This window comes from Diceros bicornis, chromosome 9, assembly GCF_020826845.1.
Source record: "Diceros bicornis minor isolate mBicDic1 chromosome 9, mDicBic1.mat.cur, whole genome shotgun sequence".
Taxonomy (NCBI): Eukaryota; Metazoa; Chordata; class Mammalia; order Perissodactyla; family Rhinocerotidae; genus Diceros; species Diceros bicornis.
The window spans coordinates 5215436-5231254 of NC_080748.1; the positions used below are offsets into that span (position 1 = coordinate 5215436).

At 39.4% G+C, this 15819-nt stretch overlaps 1 protein-coding gene across 12 annotated transcripts in view; it reads left to right on the plus strand.

Moving 5' to 3' along the window:
- Window positions 1-15819, plus strand: part of IFT88 (intraflagellar transport 88) — a 132015-nt gene extending 116196 nt beyond the window's left edge. For 11 of the 12 annotated variants that reach the window (XM_058547811.1, XM_058547809.1, XM_058547813.1 and 8 more), the window contains 2 exons: window positions 15159-15269; window positions 15512-15819. In XM_058547811.1, coding sequence (XP_058403794.1) covers window positions 15159-15269; window positions 15512-15633 — 233 coding nt within the window. In that variant the 3' untranslated portion in view covers window positions 15634-15819. The remainder of the gene's footprint in view (window positions 1-15158; window positions 15270-15511) is intronic. The other variant, XM_058547820.1, reaches the window with a different exon arrangement.

Below are 15819 nucleotides of genomic sequence, written 5' to 3' on the forward strand. Positions count from 1 at the left end.
ATATACATGTGCGCACACACACACATACATGCACACATATTCCATCAGTTCTTTCTTCCCCCCTCTTTCCTTTCCTGTCTTTGTGCCTGTCTATCAACAAATAAGCATTTCTCAAGTTACTGACCATGGTAGGTACTCGATAAATACCAACTCCCTTCCAGCCTCTCCTTCTTCCATATCCTTTTTATATGCCAGGTATTGAGTTAAGTTCAAAGGCTTGGTAGGATGCAAGATATAATAAAATATAATAAAAATATGATAGAGTAATCATCTACTTTGCTTACATCTTCACTGATTCCCTTCCCAGGCTCCCTCTTCACAGAATATTGCCTATTACAGTGGCTATCAGAGTCATCTTTTCCAATTTGGATATATCCCTGTTAGCTGTTTTGTTGGGTAATAATACAATTAGATCAGTAGGAGTAGGGAGTAAGGGGTGAACTTAAACTGAGAATCACAGCTGTAACAATGTAAGAATGAGCTGAAATCCTCAGAATAAAACTAGGTCCAAGCAATGGGCCTTGTAAAATTACATGAGAATTGTGCCATCTGAGCTGATGATGCCATTACTGTCTTAGATGGTAGGGGCTGGGAGGTTACTTTGGATCCATAGCTGTGGTATGCTGCGCCTTAACTTTGGAAAGAGAAAGGGGCAAAGTAAGATCAACTTCCTCAAAACAAAAGAATAGGTCATTTGCAAGTCAGACTACAAAGTACCTAGAAGGAAATTGGATGATAGATTCATGCTAAAGGTCTCAAGAATGCTGTATGATATTCTTCAGTATTTCTAGATATAAAAAAAAATTTCCTATGGAATGAGAGCAGATATTCCTTATTGATTGCATCTTAGTAGGTGCTAAATTGAATATCATCTTGGGGATGGAAAAGAGAGACCAAAAATATTTTTTTAATGTCTAATGGATAGTGAAATCAGAGTTTATAGCTCACCAGGAGAGAATCATTTAAGAAGAGATTTGAAAGAGTAGGGGGCAGTGTGTTTGTAACATTGAGAGGAGTGGGAAAAATTTCTTAGAAGGTTTCATTTTGAATAGCACTTTCAACAAATAAGAAACTGGTAGGGCTGACAGTTGATAGGCTTCCTAAATTAAGGAGGGAGGTGTTGAAGAATTATCAGATATGTATTGATTAATTGGTCCTTGAAGACTTAACAAGGCCATTAGATTTTTCGCCTAAGGTAGTGTTTGGTAGCCCTAAAGAAAGCAGTCTCAATGCACTGTGAGAGGCAGAAACCAGATTCCAGTGATTTAAGGAGTGAGTGGGATACAGGAAGCCCCAGAGCCTTGGATCATTTAACATAGCAGCTCCCAGAGATGATATAACTTCTGAGAAACAGTCTTATTTGCAAGTAAAGTACAATGAATAATAGTAATTATACAATATGGTTTGCTTTTTACTTTTCTGTAAACAAAGTAATATTCACTTAAAAGCATACTGAAATCAATAAAATAAAAAAGCAGGAAAATCAGATTTTTTTAATTGGATTTTTATAGGTGTGGCATTATGGAAGTTAAAAGTTTAAGCTAAAAGTCACCCACAGACTAGGACTTGAAGGTAGTGGCCATGTCTTTTCCTCTGCCATGTGTGGAACAGCTTAAGGTACTGAGTTGGAGCATAATTAATACTCATCAGAATTTTAAAATATTGCTGATGGTATTAAAGACAAAGAAATCTATATATTTTTCTTATTTTCATTACTAGTGTAAATATATTATGTACTCAAATGATTTTACTAAACCATTAGTAAAATCATTGAATTTAAATCTGATAAAATCTTTGGCATAATCTAATTCTGTTTAAAGAATTAACAAAAATAAAGTACATTGCTTTTCATCGTCTCTTTACAGTTTTTTCCTGCCTTCAGTTTATCTACAAGTGTAAATAATTTTCATGCTCTTAACCATATTCTTTCTAAATAAGTAAAGACTGTCTTTTTTTGGAAACTGAATTCATTTTTATTTGAAGAGAACATTTGGTGAAAGTTTATGCTAGTTTATGGTACTTCTTATCTTTACTTAATTTGAATAGAGCCTATGTTGTCAAACTCACTTTCTCACCAAAAAAAAGAACTCAAAAACTGTAACATTCTAAAATGTTACAAATAGGTCACTTTCTTAGTAGGAGTTGCCTCGTGAAAACATTTGTCACGGCAGGACGTAGGCTTCCGCCAGCAGAATTTTTCTCAAGTCTCAAGATTGCAAACTTGCTTCATAAGGCAAGAAGAGGGTCTAAGCACTTTTGGGGATAGGAGAAGGGGCTAAAACATAGGACTGTGAAAAGAGACTGTGAGTTTACTGTGTCTAGATTTTTTTTTTTTCTCATAATGCAGGTGTGGATTTATTAAGAAAGAAATACTTTTCAGCATCGACTTTATGTAATAATGATAATAATGATGGCTTTTTTGACACAGAGGCTTTTATAACGGTTTAAAATAATCATGAATGTCCACAATGAGTATATTTTTCTTTTGAACTGTGATGTGGCTTTTAAAAGCAAATGGAATATTTTTATTTTATTTATTTATTTTTTTAATTTTTTGTTTATTGCAGTAACACTGGTTTATAACATTGTATAAATTTCAGGTGTGCATCATTATACTTCTATTTCTGCATAGATTACATCATGTTCACCACCCAAATACTAATTACAACCCATCACCACACACATGTGCCTAATTATCCCTTTTGCCCTCCTCCCTTCCCCCTTCCCCTCTGGTAACCACCAATCCAATCTCTGTGTCTATGTGTTTGTTTATTGTTGTTGTTATCTACTACTTAATGAAGGAAATCATACGGTATTTGACCTTCTCACTCTGACTTATTTCACTTTGCATAATACCCTCAATGTCCATCCATGTTGTCACAAATGGCTGGATTTCATCGTTTCTTATGGCTGAGTAGTATTCCATTGTGTATATATACCACATCTTCTTTATCCATTCGTCCCTTGATGGGCACTTAGGTTGCTTCCAAGTCTTGGCTATTGTGAATAACGCTGCAATGAACACAGGGTTGGATGTATCTTTATGCGTTGGTGTTTTGAAGTTCTTTGGATAAATACCCAACAGTGGAATAGCTGGATCATGTGGTAGTTCTATCCTTAATTTTTTGAGGAATATCCATACTGTTTTCCATAGTGGCTGCACCAGTTTGCACTCCCACCAGCAGTGCATGAGAGTTCCCTTCTCTCCACATCCTCTCCAACACATGTTGTTTCCTGTCTTGTTAATTATAGCCACTCTGACGGGCGTGAGGTGATATCTCATTGTAGTTTTGATTTGCATTTCCCTGATAGTTAATGATGTTGAACATCTTTTCATGTGCCTGTTGGCCATCTGTATATCTTCTTTGGAGAAATGTCTGTTCAGGTCTTTTGCCCATTTTTTAATTGGGTTGTTAGTTTTTTTGTTGTTGAGGTGCATGAGTTCTTTATATATTTTGGAGATTAAGCCCTTATCAGATGTATGGTTTGCAAATATCCTCTCCCAGTTGTTAGGTTGTCTTTTCGTTTTGTTGATGGTTTCCTTTGCTGTGCAGAAGCTTTTTAGTTTGATGTAGTCCCATTTGTTTATTTTTTCTATTGTTTCTCTTGCCCAGTCAGACATGGTGCTTGAAAATATGTTGCTAAGACCGATGTCGAAGAGCGTACAGCCTATGTTTTCTTCTAGAAGTTTCATAGTTTCAGGTCTTACATTCAAGTCTTTAATCCATTTTGAGTTAATTTTTGTGTATGGTGTAAGGTAAGGGTCTACTTTCATTTTTTTGCATGTGGCTATCCAGTCTTCCCAACACCATTTGTTGAAGAGACTTTCTTTTCTCCATTGTATGTTCTTGGCTCCTTTGTCAAAGATTAGCTGTCCATAGATGTGTGGGTTTATTTCTGGGCTTTCAATTCTATTCCATTGATCTGTGTGTCTGTTTTTGTGCCAGGACCATGCTGTTTTGGTTACTATAGCTTTGTAGTGTATTTTGAAATCAGGGAGTGTGATACCTCCAGCTTTGTTCTTTTTTCTCAGGATTCCTTTAGCTATTCGGGGTCTTTTGTTGTTCCATATAAATTTTAGGATTCTTTGTTCTATTTCTGTGAAAAATGTTGTTGGAACTTTGATAGGGATTGCATTGAATCTATAGATGACTTTAGGAAGTATGGACCTCTTACCTATGTTAATTCTTCCAATCCAAGAGCACGGAATATCTTTCCATTTCTTTGTGTCTTCTTCAGTTTCTTTCAGCAATGTTTTGTAGTTTTCCATGTACAACTCTTTCACCTCTTTGGTTAAGTTTATTCCTAGGTATTTTATTCTTTTTGTTGCAGTTGTAAATGGGATGGTATTCTTAATTTGTCTTTCTGCTACTTCGTTGTTAGTGTATAGAAATGCAACTGATTTTTGTATGTTGATTTTGTATCCTGCAACTTTACCATATTCGTTTCTCACTTCTAAAAGTTTTCTGGTGGATTCTTTAGGGTTTTCTATATATAAAATCATGTCATCTGCAAATAGTGAGAGTTTCACTTCTTCCTTTCCAATTTGTATCCCTTTTATTTCTTTCTCTTGCCTGATTGCTCTGGCTAGAACTTCCAGTACTATGTTAAATAGCAGTGGTGACAGTGGGCATCCTTGTCTGGTTCCTGTTCTTAGAGAGATGGCTTTCAGTTTTTCACCATTGAGGATGATGTTAGCTGTGGGTTTCTCATATATGGTCTTCATTATGTTGAGGTACTTTCCTTCTATACCCATTTTATTCAGAGTTTTTATCATAAATGGATGCTGTATCTTGTCAAATGCTTTCTCTGCATCTATTGAGATGGTCATGTGATTTTTTTTTTCTTCATTTTATTAATGTGGTGTATCACGTTGATTGATTTGCGAATGTTAAACCATCCCTGCATACCTGGAATAAATCCCACTTGATCATGGTGTATAATCTTTTTAACATATTGTTGTATGCGATTTGCTAGTATTCTGTTGAGGATTTTTACATCGATGTTCATCAGTGATATTGGCCTGTAATTTTCTTTTTTTTGTGTAATTTCTTCTAGTCCTTTGTCCAGCTCGCAGATCCGTTCTTCTGTATCCTGTACTCTGCTTTTGAGTCCCTCTAGTCAATTTTTCATTTCCAGTATTGTATTCTTCATTTCTGATTGGTTCTTTTTTATGTCTTCCATTTCTTTGTTGACATTCTCACTGCGTTTATCTATTTTTCTCCCCTGATCAGTGAGCATCCTTAACACTCTTAGTTTGAACTCTCTGTCAGGTAGGTTGCTCATTTCTGTTTCACTTGGTTCCTTTTCTGGGGGTTTGTCCTGTTCCCTTACTTGGAATGTATTCCTTTGCCTCCTCATTTTGCCTCTTTCCCTGTGCTTGTGTCTACGTATTAGGTAGGTCAGCTATGTCTCCTGCTCTTGGATAGGTGACCTTATGTAAGTGATGGCTTAGGAGACCTGCAGTGTGCTTCCCTCAGTTCTCAATGTTCCAGGGGTGACCCCTGTGTGGGCTATGTGTCTCCTTCTGTTGTGGCCTGTTTGCTCTCCTTGTAGGCACCCAGGGAGGCTGAATTATGCTCCTGGTCAGCTGTTGTAATGCTCAGCTGCTTGTAGTTGTTTTGGGCCCTTCAGTCTCTTCATCAGGTGTGGGGAGCCCCAGCACAGTTGGCTGCAAGTTCTAATACCATATTTGTGTTGCAGTATTTCTTTTAAGTGAGTAGGCCCCCAGCGTGGCAGGTTGTTAGGCTCGGGGCCTTACAATTGCTATAAGCCTCCAGCCTTTAGGTCTCTTGTCAGCTCTCTGAGGATTGCAGCTGGATGGCGCTGGCCTCAGGCACAGGAGGACTCAATTGTTTCTGGCTTTGGAAGGTGGGGCAAACCCCCTATGTGGGTCTTTGAGAAGCACAAGTCTTCTGCAGCCGACAAGCCCTGCCGCCCACAAGTCCACACACACAGTCAACACAGTCCTGCCTCGTGTGCGCGCCCCGACCTCCCAAAGCGGACCCAGTCTCTCCACGGCGGGAGCCCCACACACTCCGCCACCGCCCCACACTCTCCACCCGCTCCTTGTGCACACCCTGCCCTGCTAAAGTGGGCTCAGTTGCCAGGCTGCAGAGAATCCAGTCACCAATCTGTGCAGGCCCACAAGTTGCCTGAGGGCTTGTTGTTGGGTGGGGCCAGTCTCTAGGGTGGACTGCCTGCCCTGGCTGAGCTGGATTAAATCGGTGCTGTAGCTGCTGTAGCGGGTGGGGCAGACCCTGGGCTAGCAGGTCTCAGGGAGAACTCCAATGGCGTCTGTGTCAGCACGCCCACACCAGGCCACAACAATGGCCGCCGCCAATGTCCCAGTCCCTGGAGAGGTCTCACCCCTCACCGAGATGCACACAGGGCCTGTTAGGTGAGTCTCTTTTCACCACAGCACTGTGCACCTTTCTTTCTGGTGAGTTTAGGTTGTTTTCTGAAACGGGTGAGTTTGCGCGTGGGCCCTTTAAGAGCCAGTTTTAATTTCTTTGTGAACCAGCTTTTCTGGGGGTACTCCCCAATGCTTTAGTAGCAGGCAAAGTCAGATATTATACCACTCGTCTTGATCGTGCTGGGTCCACAAAATGCCGACAGCAGGGGCACTCCCCGGCTCAGGGCCCCGCTCCTCCAGGGAGGGCTGCATACCTTTGCGCTGCTCCTGGGTGGCCGTGAGGCACTGCAGCTTGTGAAGGCAGCGTTTTTCCTCTCCAGAAGGGAGTTTCTGCCTCTTCTACCTCAGTTAGGATTGTCCGTTTTTGCAGGAGTTCCTCTTATCCAGTTTTCAGTTCTGTCTCAGGGGTAATTTTTCCACGAGTAGTTGTAAATTGGCTGTGTCCGCAGGAGGAGGTGAGTTCAGAGTCTGCCTACGCTGCCATCTTGACTTCCTCTTTTTTTTTTTAAGCTAACATCCATTGCCATTCCTCCTCTTTTTTTGCTGAGGAAGATTGGCCCTGAGCATGCCCATCTTCCTCTACTTTATATGCAGGACACCTGCCACAGCATGGCTTGATAAGCGATGCGTAGGTCCACGCCCGGGATCTGAACCTGGAAGCCTGGACCACCAAAGTGGAGCATGCGAACTTAACCACTATGCCATTGGGCCAGGCGTTCCAGCTTTTCTCTTGTAGTTGATTTCTAGTTTTCATACCATTGTGGCTGGAAAAGATGCTTCATGTGATTTCAGTCTTCTTAAGTTTATTGAGGCTTGCTTTGTTTCCTAAAATATGGTCTGTCTTTGAGAATGTTCCATGTGCAGTTGACAAAGATGTGTATTCTGCTATTTTTGGATGGAATGTTTTATCTGTATCTATTAAGTCCATCTGGGCTAGTGTTTTATTTAACGCCAATCTTTCCTTGTTGACTTTCTGTCTGGATGATTTATCCATTGACATAAGTGGGGTGTTAAGGTCCCCTACTATTATTGTGTTACTGTCAGTTTCTCCTTTTAGGTCTGTTAATAGTTACTTTATATACTTTGGTGCTCCTGTATTAGCTGCATATGTTTTAAGAAGTGTTATGTCTTCTTGGTGGAATATTCCTTTTCTCATTATATAATGCCCATCTTTATCTCTTGTTATCTTCTTTGTCTTGAAATCTGTTTTGTGTGATATAAGTATGGCAATACCTGCCTTTTTATGGCCATTAACTTGAAGTATTGTCTTCCATCCCTTCACTCTGAGCCTATGTTTGTCTTTAGAGCTGAGATGTGTCTGCTCGAGGCAGCATATTTTTGGGTCTTGTTTTTCAGTCCATCCAGCCATTCTGTGTCTTTTGGCTGGTGAATTCAATCCAGTTACATTTAGAGTGATTATTGATATATGAGTGCTTAATACTGCCATTTTATCTTTTGTTTTCTGGTTGTTTTATATTTCCATTGTTTCTTTTTTCCTGTATTTCTGTCTGCCATTTCAGTTTGATGGTTTTCTGTGAGGTGTTTCTCGGTTTTCTCTTTTTTTATGTTTTGTGATGCTTCTCTGATTTTTTGTGTAGTGGTTACCATGAGGTTTGTGTAACATATCTCCTAGATGAAATAGTCCATTTTCTTTTTCGTTTCCCAAGGAAGATTCATGCTGAGCTAGCGTCTGTTGCCAATATTCCTCTTTTTTGCTCTAGGAAGATTAGCCCTGAGCTAACATCTATGTCAGTCTTCCTCTATTTTGTATGTGGGTCACCACAACGGCATGGCCAACGAGCAGTGTAGGTCTGTGCTTGGGATCTGAACCAGCAAACCTGGGCTGCCAAAGCAGAGTGCTCTGAACTTAACCAATACGCCACAGGGCTGGACCCAGATAGTCCATTTTCTGATAGCCTCCTCTCTCCATTAGCCTATGCAGGTTCTGTCCTTTTCCTCTTCCCTAGATTTTTGTTGTTACAAATTATTCCTTTTTGTATTGTGAGTTTGTGACCAGATTGAAGTGGTTATAATTATTTTTGATGCTTTCTTTCCCTTTATCCTTTACGTTATAATTGTTTATTAACGTATTCTGATAGAGAGCTGCAATTTTATGATTCTGTCATCTGTTTATCTCCTTGCTCAAAGCTTTGTAAACCTTTGCCTTTTCATTTCAGGCAAGATGGATTCTTTCAGCATTTCTTTTAAGGCAGGTCTAGTGGTGATGAACTGCCTCAGCTTTTGTTTGTCTAGGAAAGCCATTATTTCTCCATCATATCTGAAGGATAACTTTGCTGGATAGAGTATTCTTGGCTGATAGTTTTTGTCTTTCAGTATTTTGAATATGTCATTGCATTCTCTCCTAGCCTGTAGGGTTTCTGCTGATAAATTTGCTGAAAGCCTGTTGGGGGGACCTTTGTAGGTTATTTTCTTTTCTCTTGCTGCCATTAATGTTTTTTCTCTGTTGTTGACTTTGGACAGTTTTAATATTATGTGCCTTGGAGAAGGTCTTTTTGCATTGAGGTAATTAGGAGTTCTATTAGCTTCATGTACTTGCATGTCTGGTTTCTTCCCCAGGTTTGGGAAGTTCTCAGCTATTATTTCTTTTTTTTTTTTTTTTTTTTGTGAGGAAGATCGGCCCTGTGCTAACATCTGCCAATCCTCCTCTTTTTCCTGAGGAAGACTGGCCTTGGGCTAACATCCATGCCCATCTTCCTCTACTTTATATGGGACACCGCCACAGCATGGCTTGACAAGCGGTGCATCACTGTGCACCCGGGATCCGAACCGGCGAACCCCGGGCTGCCGCAGCGGAGCGCACACACTTAACCACTTGCACCACTGGGCCGGCCCCAGCTATTATGTCTTTGAATTAGCTCTCTGCTTCTTCTTCCCTCTCTTCTCCTTCCAGATACCTATAATCCTTATATTACTTTTTGTAATTGGGTTGGATATTTCTTAAAAGAATTTCTTCATTTTTTAAAAATCTTAGTTCTCTCTCTCCACCTGAGTCATTTCTAGGTTTCTATCTTCAAGCTTACTAATTCTCTCCCCTGTATGGTCTGCTCTATTTTTTTATGCTTTCTACAGTATTTTTCATCTCATTAATTGTTTTCTTCATCTCCAGAATGTTGTTGTTGTTTTTTTGTTTTGTTTTGTTTGTATTTCATTCTCTTTGGTGGAGTATTCCTCCTGTTCATTAATTTTATTCTTGAGCTCATTCAACTCTCTTTTTGAGTTTTCTTGTAACTCGTTGCGTTTATTTATGACAGCTAGTCTGAATTCTCTGTCAGTAAGATTGTGATCTTCTGTGACTTTAAGTTTAGTTTCTGGAGAGTTGTCATTTTCTTTCTGTTCTGTTGTGTTACTGTAGTTCTTCATGGTGTTTGATGAATTCATCCTCTGCCAGCACATTTGTGGTAGTAACCACGTTTCTTATTTCAGTACAGCTTTGGTTATCTTGGATCTGAGCTGCTTCTGGTTGTATTTGGGAGCCTCCACTTTCTATCCTCTGCTCCCTTGCCAGAGGCCTTGTCAGTGCCCTCCTTGTTCTGCTTGTGCCTCTGAGGTTGCTGGTGTCTTGCTGCTTATGATGTCACTGCAGTCTCAGGTGTCACCACTGGGGTCACTAGGCTGTGAGCACTTCTGCTGTTTCCGGGGTCGCCTGGGTCTCATGTTCCTCCACTGCTCTCTGGCGCTCTCCACAGGCTACTGCTCCCGTGTTTTCTGGGGACACAGGTTGCGCTGCTGCCAGGGGTGCTGGGTTCACAGGTGTCACAGTTGCTGCTCGGGGCCTGGGTAACTAAGGACTTGTTTGCAGCCCCCACTGCTGATGGGGTCGGTGTCAGGGGTGCCACCACTGGGGACTGGGTCACTGGTTCTGCTGTGATTCCTAAAGCCTCATGTTCCAGGTTAACATGGCTAAGCAGGGAGAGGTGGTTGTTGTTGCTCGTTTGTGTTGTTGCTGCTCATTCGTTCAGCCTCTGCTCTCTGGTGCTAGCTGGTGTGTTTTGAAAACTGAGGTCAGGGTACTCCGCCCCAGATGGGAATATCTGAGTTTTGTATACTGACGCCACTGTTGGAAAGACCTGGCCCCTGCCGGGGGAAGGGTAGGGGCATGTGCTGGATCTGCTGGGAGACGGGCAGGCAGAAAGCCATGCTTGTTTTTGTGCTCCCACTGTGACTGCTCACAGGCACGTGTGCCAGCATGAGGATCTGCACCCTGGATCACTGCTGCCAGAGGAGGGAGAGGGAGCTGCTCCCCTAATTACACTGCCTCCCATGGGTCCAGTCTATCCACCTTCACATCTATAGATGCTTGGGTCTCTTATGTATCCTGTTGTGCTGTGCAGGGAATCCTCTGTTGGTCAGTGGATGTCCAATGGTTGTAACTTAGAAGGGAGAGACAAAGGGAACAACTCACTCCACCATGATGGTGACGTCACTTGAGTTGCTTTTCTCTTGATGGTTTTGATTCTCTCTCTGTCTTTTCCTTTTCACATTGTGATTATAACGTGTCTCAGTGTGGGCCTCTTTGGGTCCATCCTAGTTGGAATCCTTTGAGCTTCTTGAATTTGGACGTTCATTTCCTTCCTCGTACTTGGGAAGTTTTCACCCATTATTTCTTTGAATAATCTTTCTGTCCCATTCTCTCTCTCTTTTCCTTCTGGGACTCCCATAATATGTATATTGACTGCTTATGATGTTCCATAATTTTCTTAGGCTTTTTTCACTTCATTCTTCATTTTTTTGTTCCTCTGACTTGATAATTTCAAATGATCTGTCTTTGAGTTCTCAGATTCTTTATTCTGCTGGATCATGTCTGTTTCTGAACCCCTGTAGTGAATTTTTCAATTCAGTTATTGTATGAGTGTTCTTCAGCTCCAGAATTTCTGTTTGGTTCTTTTTTTACCGTTTCTCTTTGTTGATAGTCTTGTTTTGTTCATGCTTTATTTTCCTGATTTAATTTATTGTCTGTCTGTATTGTCTTGTAGTACACTGGGCTTATTTAAGACAATTATTTTGAGGGCCGGCCCCGTGGCTTAGCGGTTAAGTGCACGCACTCCGCTGCTGGCGGCCCAGGTTCAGATCCCGGGCACGCACCGATGCACTGCTTCTCCGGCCATGCTGAGGCCGCGTCCCATATACAGCAACTAGAAGGATGTGCAGCTATGACATACAACTATGTACTGCAGCTTTGGGGGGAAAAATAAATAAATAAATAAAATTTTTTAAAAAAAGACAATTATTTTGAATTCTTTGTCAGGTAATCCATAGAGCTCCATTTCTTTAAGGTCAAATTCTGGAGATTTATTTTGTTCCGTTGGGCTATGTTTCCCTGTTTCTTCGTGTGTCTTGTAACTAACTTTCTGTTGCGTTTTCTTCATTTGAAAAATACAGTCACTTGTCCCACTTGTTTTTGGACTGGTTCTGTACAGGGGAAGACCTTCACCAATCAGCCCCAAGAGATTATGGGAGTTTCTCAAAGTTTTTATAGGGTGCATTTCTTCTCAGCTCCTACATGTAATTTCCTAATTAGAGAGGTTTGATGGTTTCTTTTTCAGGATTTGTAATCTCTTGCTTCCTCTCGTGTCTGTCTATAGTACTGCAGGATCTCTGGCACTGCAACAAGCTCCTGAGCTCTCTTTTGTTCTCAGCAGCTTTCAGGCATGCAGAGTATGCTGGTTCCTTATTGGCACTCCAGGTGAGGCAAGACAGAAACCAGTCTCTCAGGCAGTTCCCTGAAAAACCAAAACATTGGATGTATGTTCCTCTCTTCTCTTTCCCTCCTGAAGGAGAACCTGCAAGTTGGGCTTTTTCTGCCAATTGCAAGCTATGCTGACTTTGGGTAGGGCCATACACATTTGAAATGAAATGGCTTTTCTTACCTGTTTCAATGCAGTTGTTCTTTGTTTTGAGCTTGCGTGTGGTACTGTGACTTCCTGAGTGTTTCTGGGGTTCTCATAAAGACTTTTTGGACTTTAAGTTGCTGTCTTTGTAAGGGAGCAAGGTCTAGGGCTTCCTATTCCACTGTCTTGCTGAATGCAAAATTTTAGGAGTTCTGATATATGCTACCAAATTACTCTCAGAAAATTTGTTCATTTCATTTGTTAACCTGATATTTTTTAAATCTTGGCCATTTTATTAGGCAATATTGAATGTTAAATTGAGAATTAGGTGAATGTTTAAATTATGTAATATTTGATACCTACAAAATAATCTATGTAGCACTCTTAAGTTATGAAGCATATTAATAAAATTAAAATTAATAAAGCCATCATAAAATATTAGAACCAGAACATTACTGTCATGCCTACTTGTGTGCTTTGTCCCATTCTATCTCCTGCTTCCCCCACATATAACCACTGTGTTTTGTATTTTATATATATTCAGGTTTATATTTTTCAGTTTCTTGCCTTTTCATGTACAATTTTATCATGTATGCAAACAATATATTTATTTTGTTTGTTTTTCAGCTTTCTAAAAATGGTATCATTCAGTATGTAGTGTTCTGACTTGATTTTTTCACTTATTATGCTTCTAAGATTAAGGCTAAACGTTTTTTATATGTTTATTGACCATTTGCATTGTTTACTTCGGGAATTATCTCTTTGTGTACATTGTCCATTTTATAGAGGTATTCTATTTTTTCTGGTGTACTTAAGTTTCAAGATTCTTTTTTACTCTAAATTTTATGATTCTAAAATTTTTCTCTTACAAAATATATCTTTTGAAAGTTTTAGTGTTAATTGATTGATAATTCAGATAAATTGATCTCCAGATTCTTATTTTCTGAACCTATTTGTTGTTGAACTTCCCTCTAGGAAATAGTAATTGTTGTTTGTAACCATAGTGAAATGATTGTAATAATTTGTTTTATTATTTACATATTAAACCCACTCAGGCTTATAAATGCTTATTGATCCATTTGCACCTTCCTATGTTTGGCATTGTTACTCCATGAAAGTTGATTGAAAATTATGAAATGAGGATATTCACAATATACCCTCACTGGTATTTACAATAGAAAATATCTAAAAATTGTATTCATGGTTTTTCAATTGGACAATTGAAGTTTTCTAAGGAGATCAGTTTTCATTTTGTAAAGATTTGCCCCTTCCACAGAATTGGAATCCTTCAGGCTGAGGATTGTCTGTTAGGATTTCAGGAGGGCTTTGGATGCCTGAGGGAGATGTCAGGGTTTTGTTATATTCATATAGATAACTTGTAGCTATATGAGAAGGGAAGTAAAATAAATTTTGCCTAGAGCAATGATTTTCAAATTTTCTTGACCTGAGCTTCCTTAGGCACTTTGAAATACACCCATTTACACTTGTAGATGGAAAAAATTGACTTAATTGTAACAGAAAATTAGAGAGGAACAAAATAATAAGAAACATACCAAAATGTGTAGACACATCCAATGTATTAAACGAAGGCATTTTATTTTCCAATAATATCAGCAGTGGGGGGAGATGGTAATGTTTTTGATAAGAACTCAGAGAGGACTTATAATTTTGGTTCAGTTGGCCAACCTTAAAATGTAGGGATTTTTTTTTTTTTCCTGAGGAAGATCAGCCATGAGCTAACATCCTTGCCAATCCTCCTCTTTTTGCTGAGGAAGACTGGCCCTGGGCTAATATCTGTGCCCATCTTCCTCCACTTTACATGGGACGCCGCCACAGCATGGCCCGACAAGCGGTGTCTCAGTGTGTGCCCGGGATCCAAACCCGGGCCGCCAGCAGCAGAGCGTGCACACTCAACTGCCACGCCACGGGGCCAGCCCCAAAATGTAGAGATTTTAAAGATCATCTTGTTTTGATTTATTCCCCAAGACATTATCAATAAACTAAAACATAAAGTATACTAAGAAAAGAAGTGATCAGTAGACATCGGTTGACTACTTTCATTAAAACTGAAGTTTCCATAATAGAGAAAGAATAACATTGTAAGAATTTTAAGGGGAAGAAATAAAAACTGTGGGGCTGGAGGAGTAGTTCTTTAGAAAATATAATAATAGAAATTTAGAGTTAAAAAGTACTACTAAGGTTTCCTACTAATGTGAGTGCTCAACCCTATCTAAAAATCTTCGGTGATATATGGATTGCATTATTTCTCATGGCAGCCATTCTGTATTTAAACACTATAATCCTTTTAAAGTTTTTCTTTATATTGAGCCAAAATCTATCCTACTATACAAAGCAAATCTAATTCTCTTCTATATGAACATTCTTCAAATGTTTCAAGAAAGTTGGTTGTATGCTCTAGGTTCTCTGCCTTCTCGGTTAGACTTACCCAGCCTCTTCTGCTGTTCTTCATTTGATGTGGTTTTAGGGCCCCTCACCAGCCTTGATATGAGGTTGATGATACAGCTCATACTGATCTTATGACTTCCTGTTTGTTCTTTCTTTAGTTGCTCTTTCTTCTTTGCTAGATTATACTCATCAAAGTGGTCTCTAACTTCTCACAAGTGAATCTATAAAATTGAAACCTGTAACTAAGCACACATTTGAAAGAATACATATAAAGACTATAGTAAGTGATGTTTTTTCTATATTATAGATTCCCAGGAAGAGATTTCTTTTAAATTTCAGAAAACGAGAATTACATCCCTTGGATTTTTGGCATCCAAATGAAACAACTTGCCTGTTTCTTCGCAAATAAGTATGCGTTAAGATTCATAATGTAATGTTATGTTTTCTCAACGTGTTAAACAAATGCATTTTTATTTTTGTGTTTTCAGATAGTGGCCAGAACTGTAGTGCCAGTAGTAAAGGTGAACGACTAAGTGCCAAACTCAGAGCTTTACCTGGGACAAATGAACCTTATGAAAGTAGCAGTAACAAAGAAATAGGCAAGTGCTGGTGCTCCCCACCCAGTTCCTACAGGCATGACAGGTCTGAAGAAGATTGGTGAGATGGCAAAAATGTATAATTGGGTGTTATTAATAATTTTATATATGCAAAGTTTTAAATGACTTAGGAGAGCATTTCTGTTCACTCTGAGTTGTTCAGCTTTGAGTATGAGACTAATTGTTTTCACGTTTGTTTTGTTTTCTATATTACTCTAATGTAACAATCTATTTTTGAAATCTAGATGCCTCCTATGTGGATCCACTTGGCCCTCAAATAGCAAGACCAAAAACCGCAGCCAAAAAAAGAATCGACGAAGATGATTTTGCTGATGAAGAGTTAGGAGATGATTTGCTTCCAGAATAATATACAGTTTAATACATTATTTATTAAAGGGATGAAATCGCCTTACAAGATAATACTGATGTTAAACTTTGGATTAAATATATAAATTTTAATTTTGTACACTGTCAAAACTTTAAATAAGTGCATTCTGTTCTGTATGGGTTTGTTTTGTTTTGTTTTTACTGGAATAAAAACATGTGAAACTAA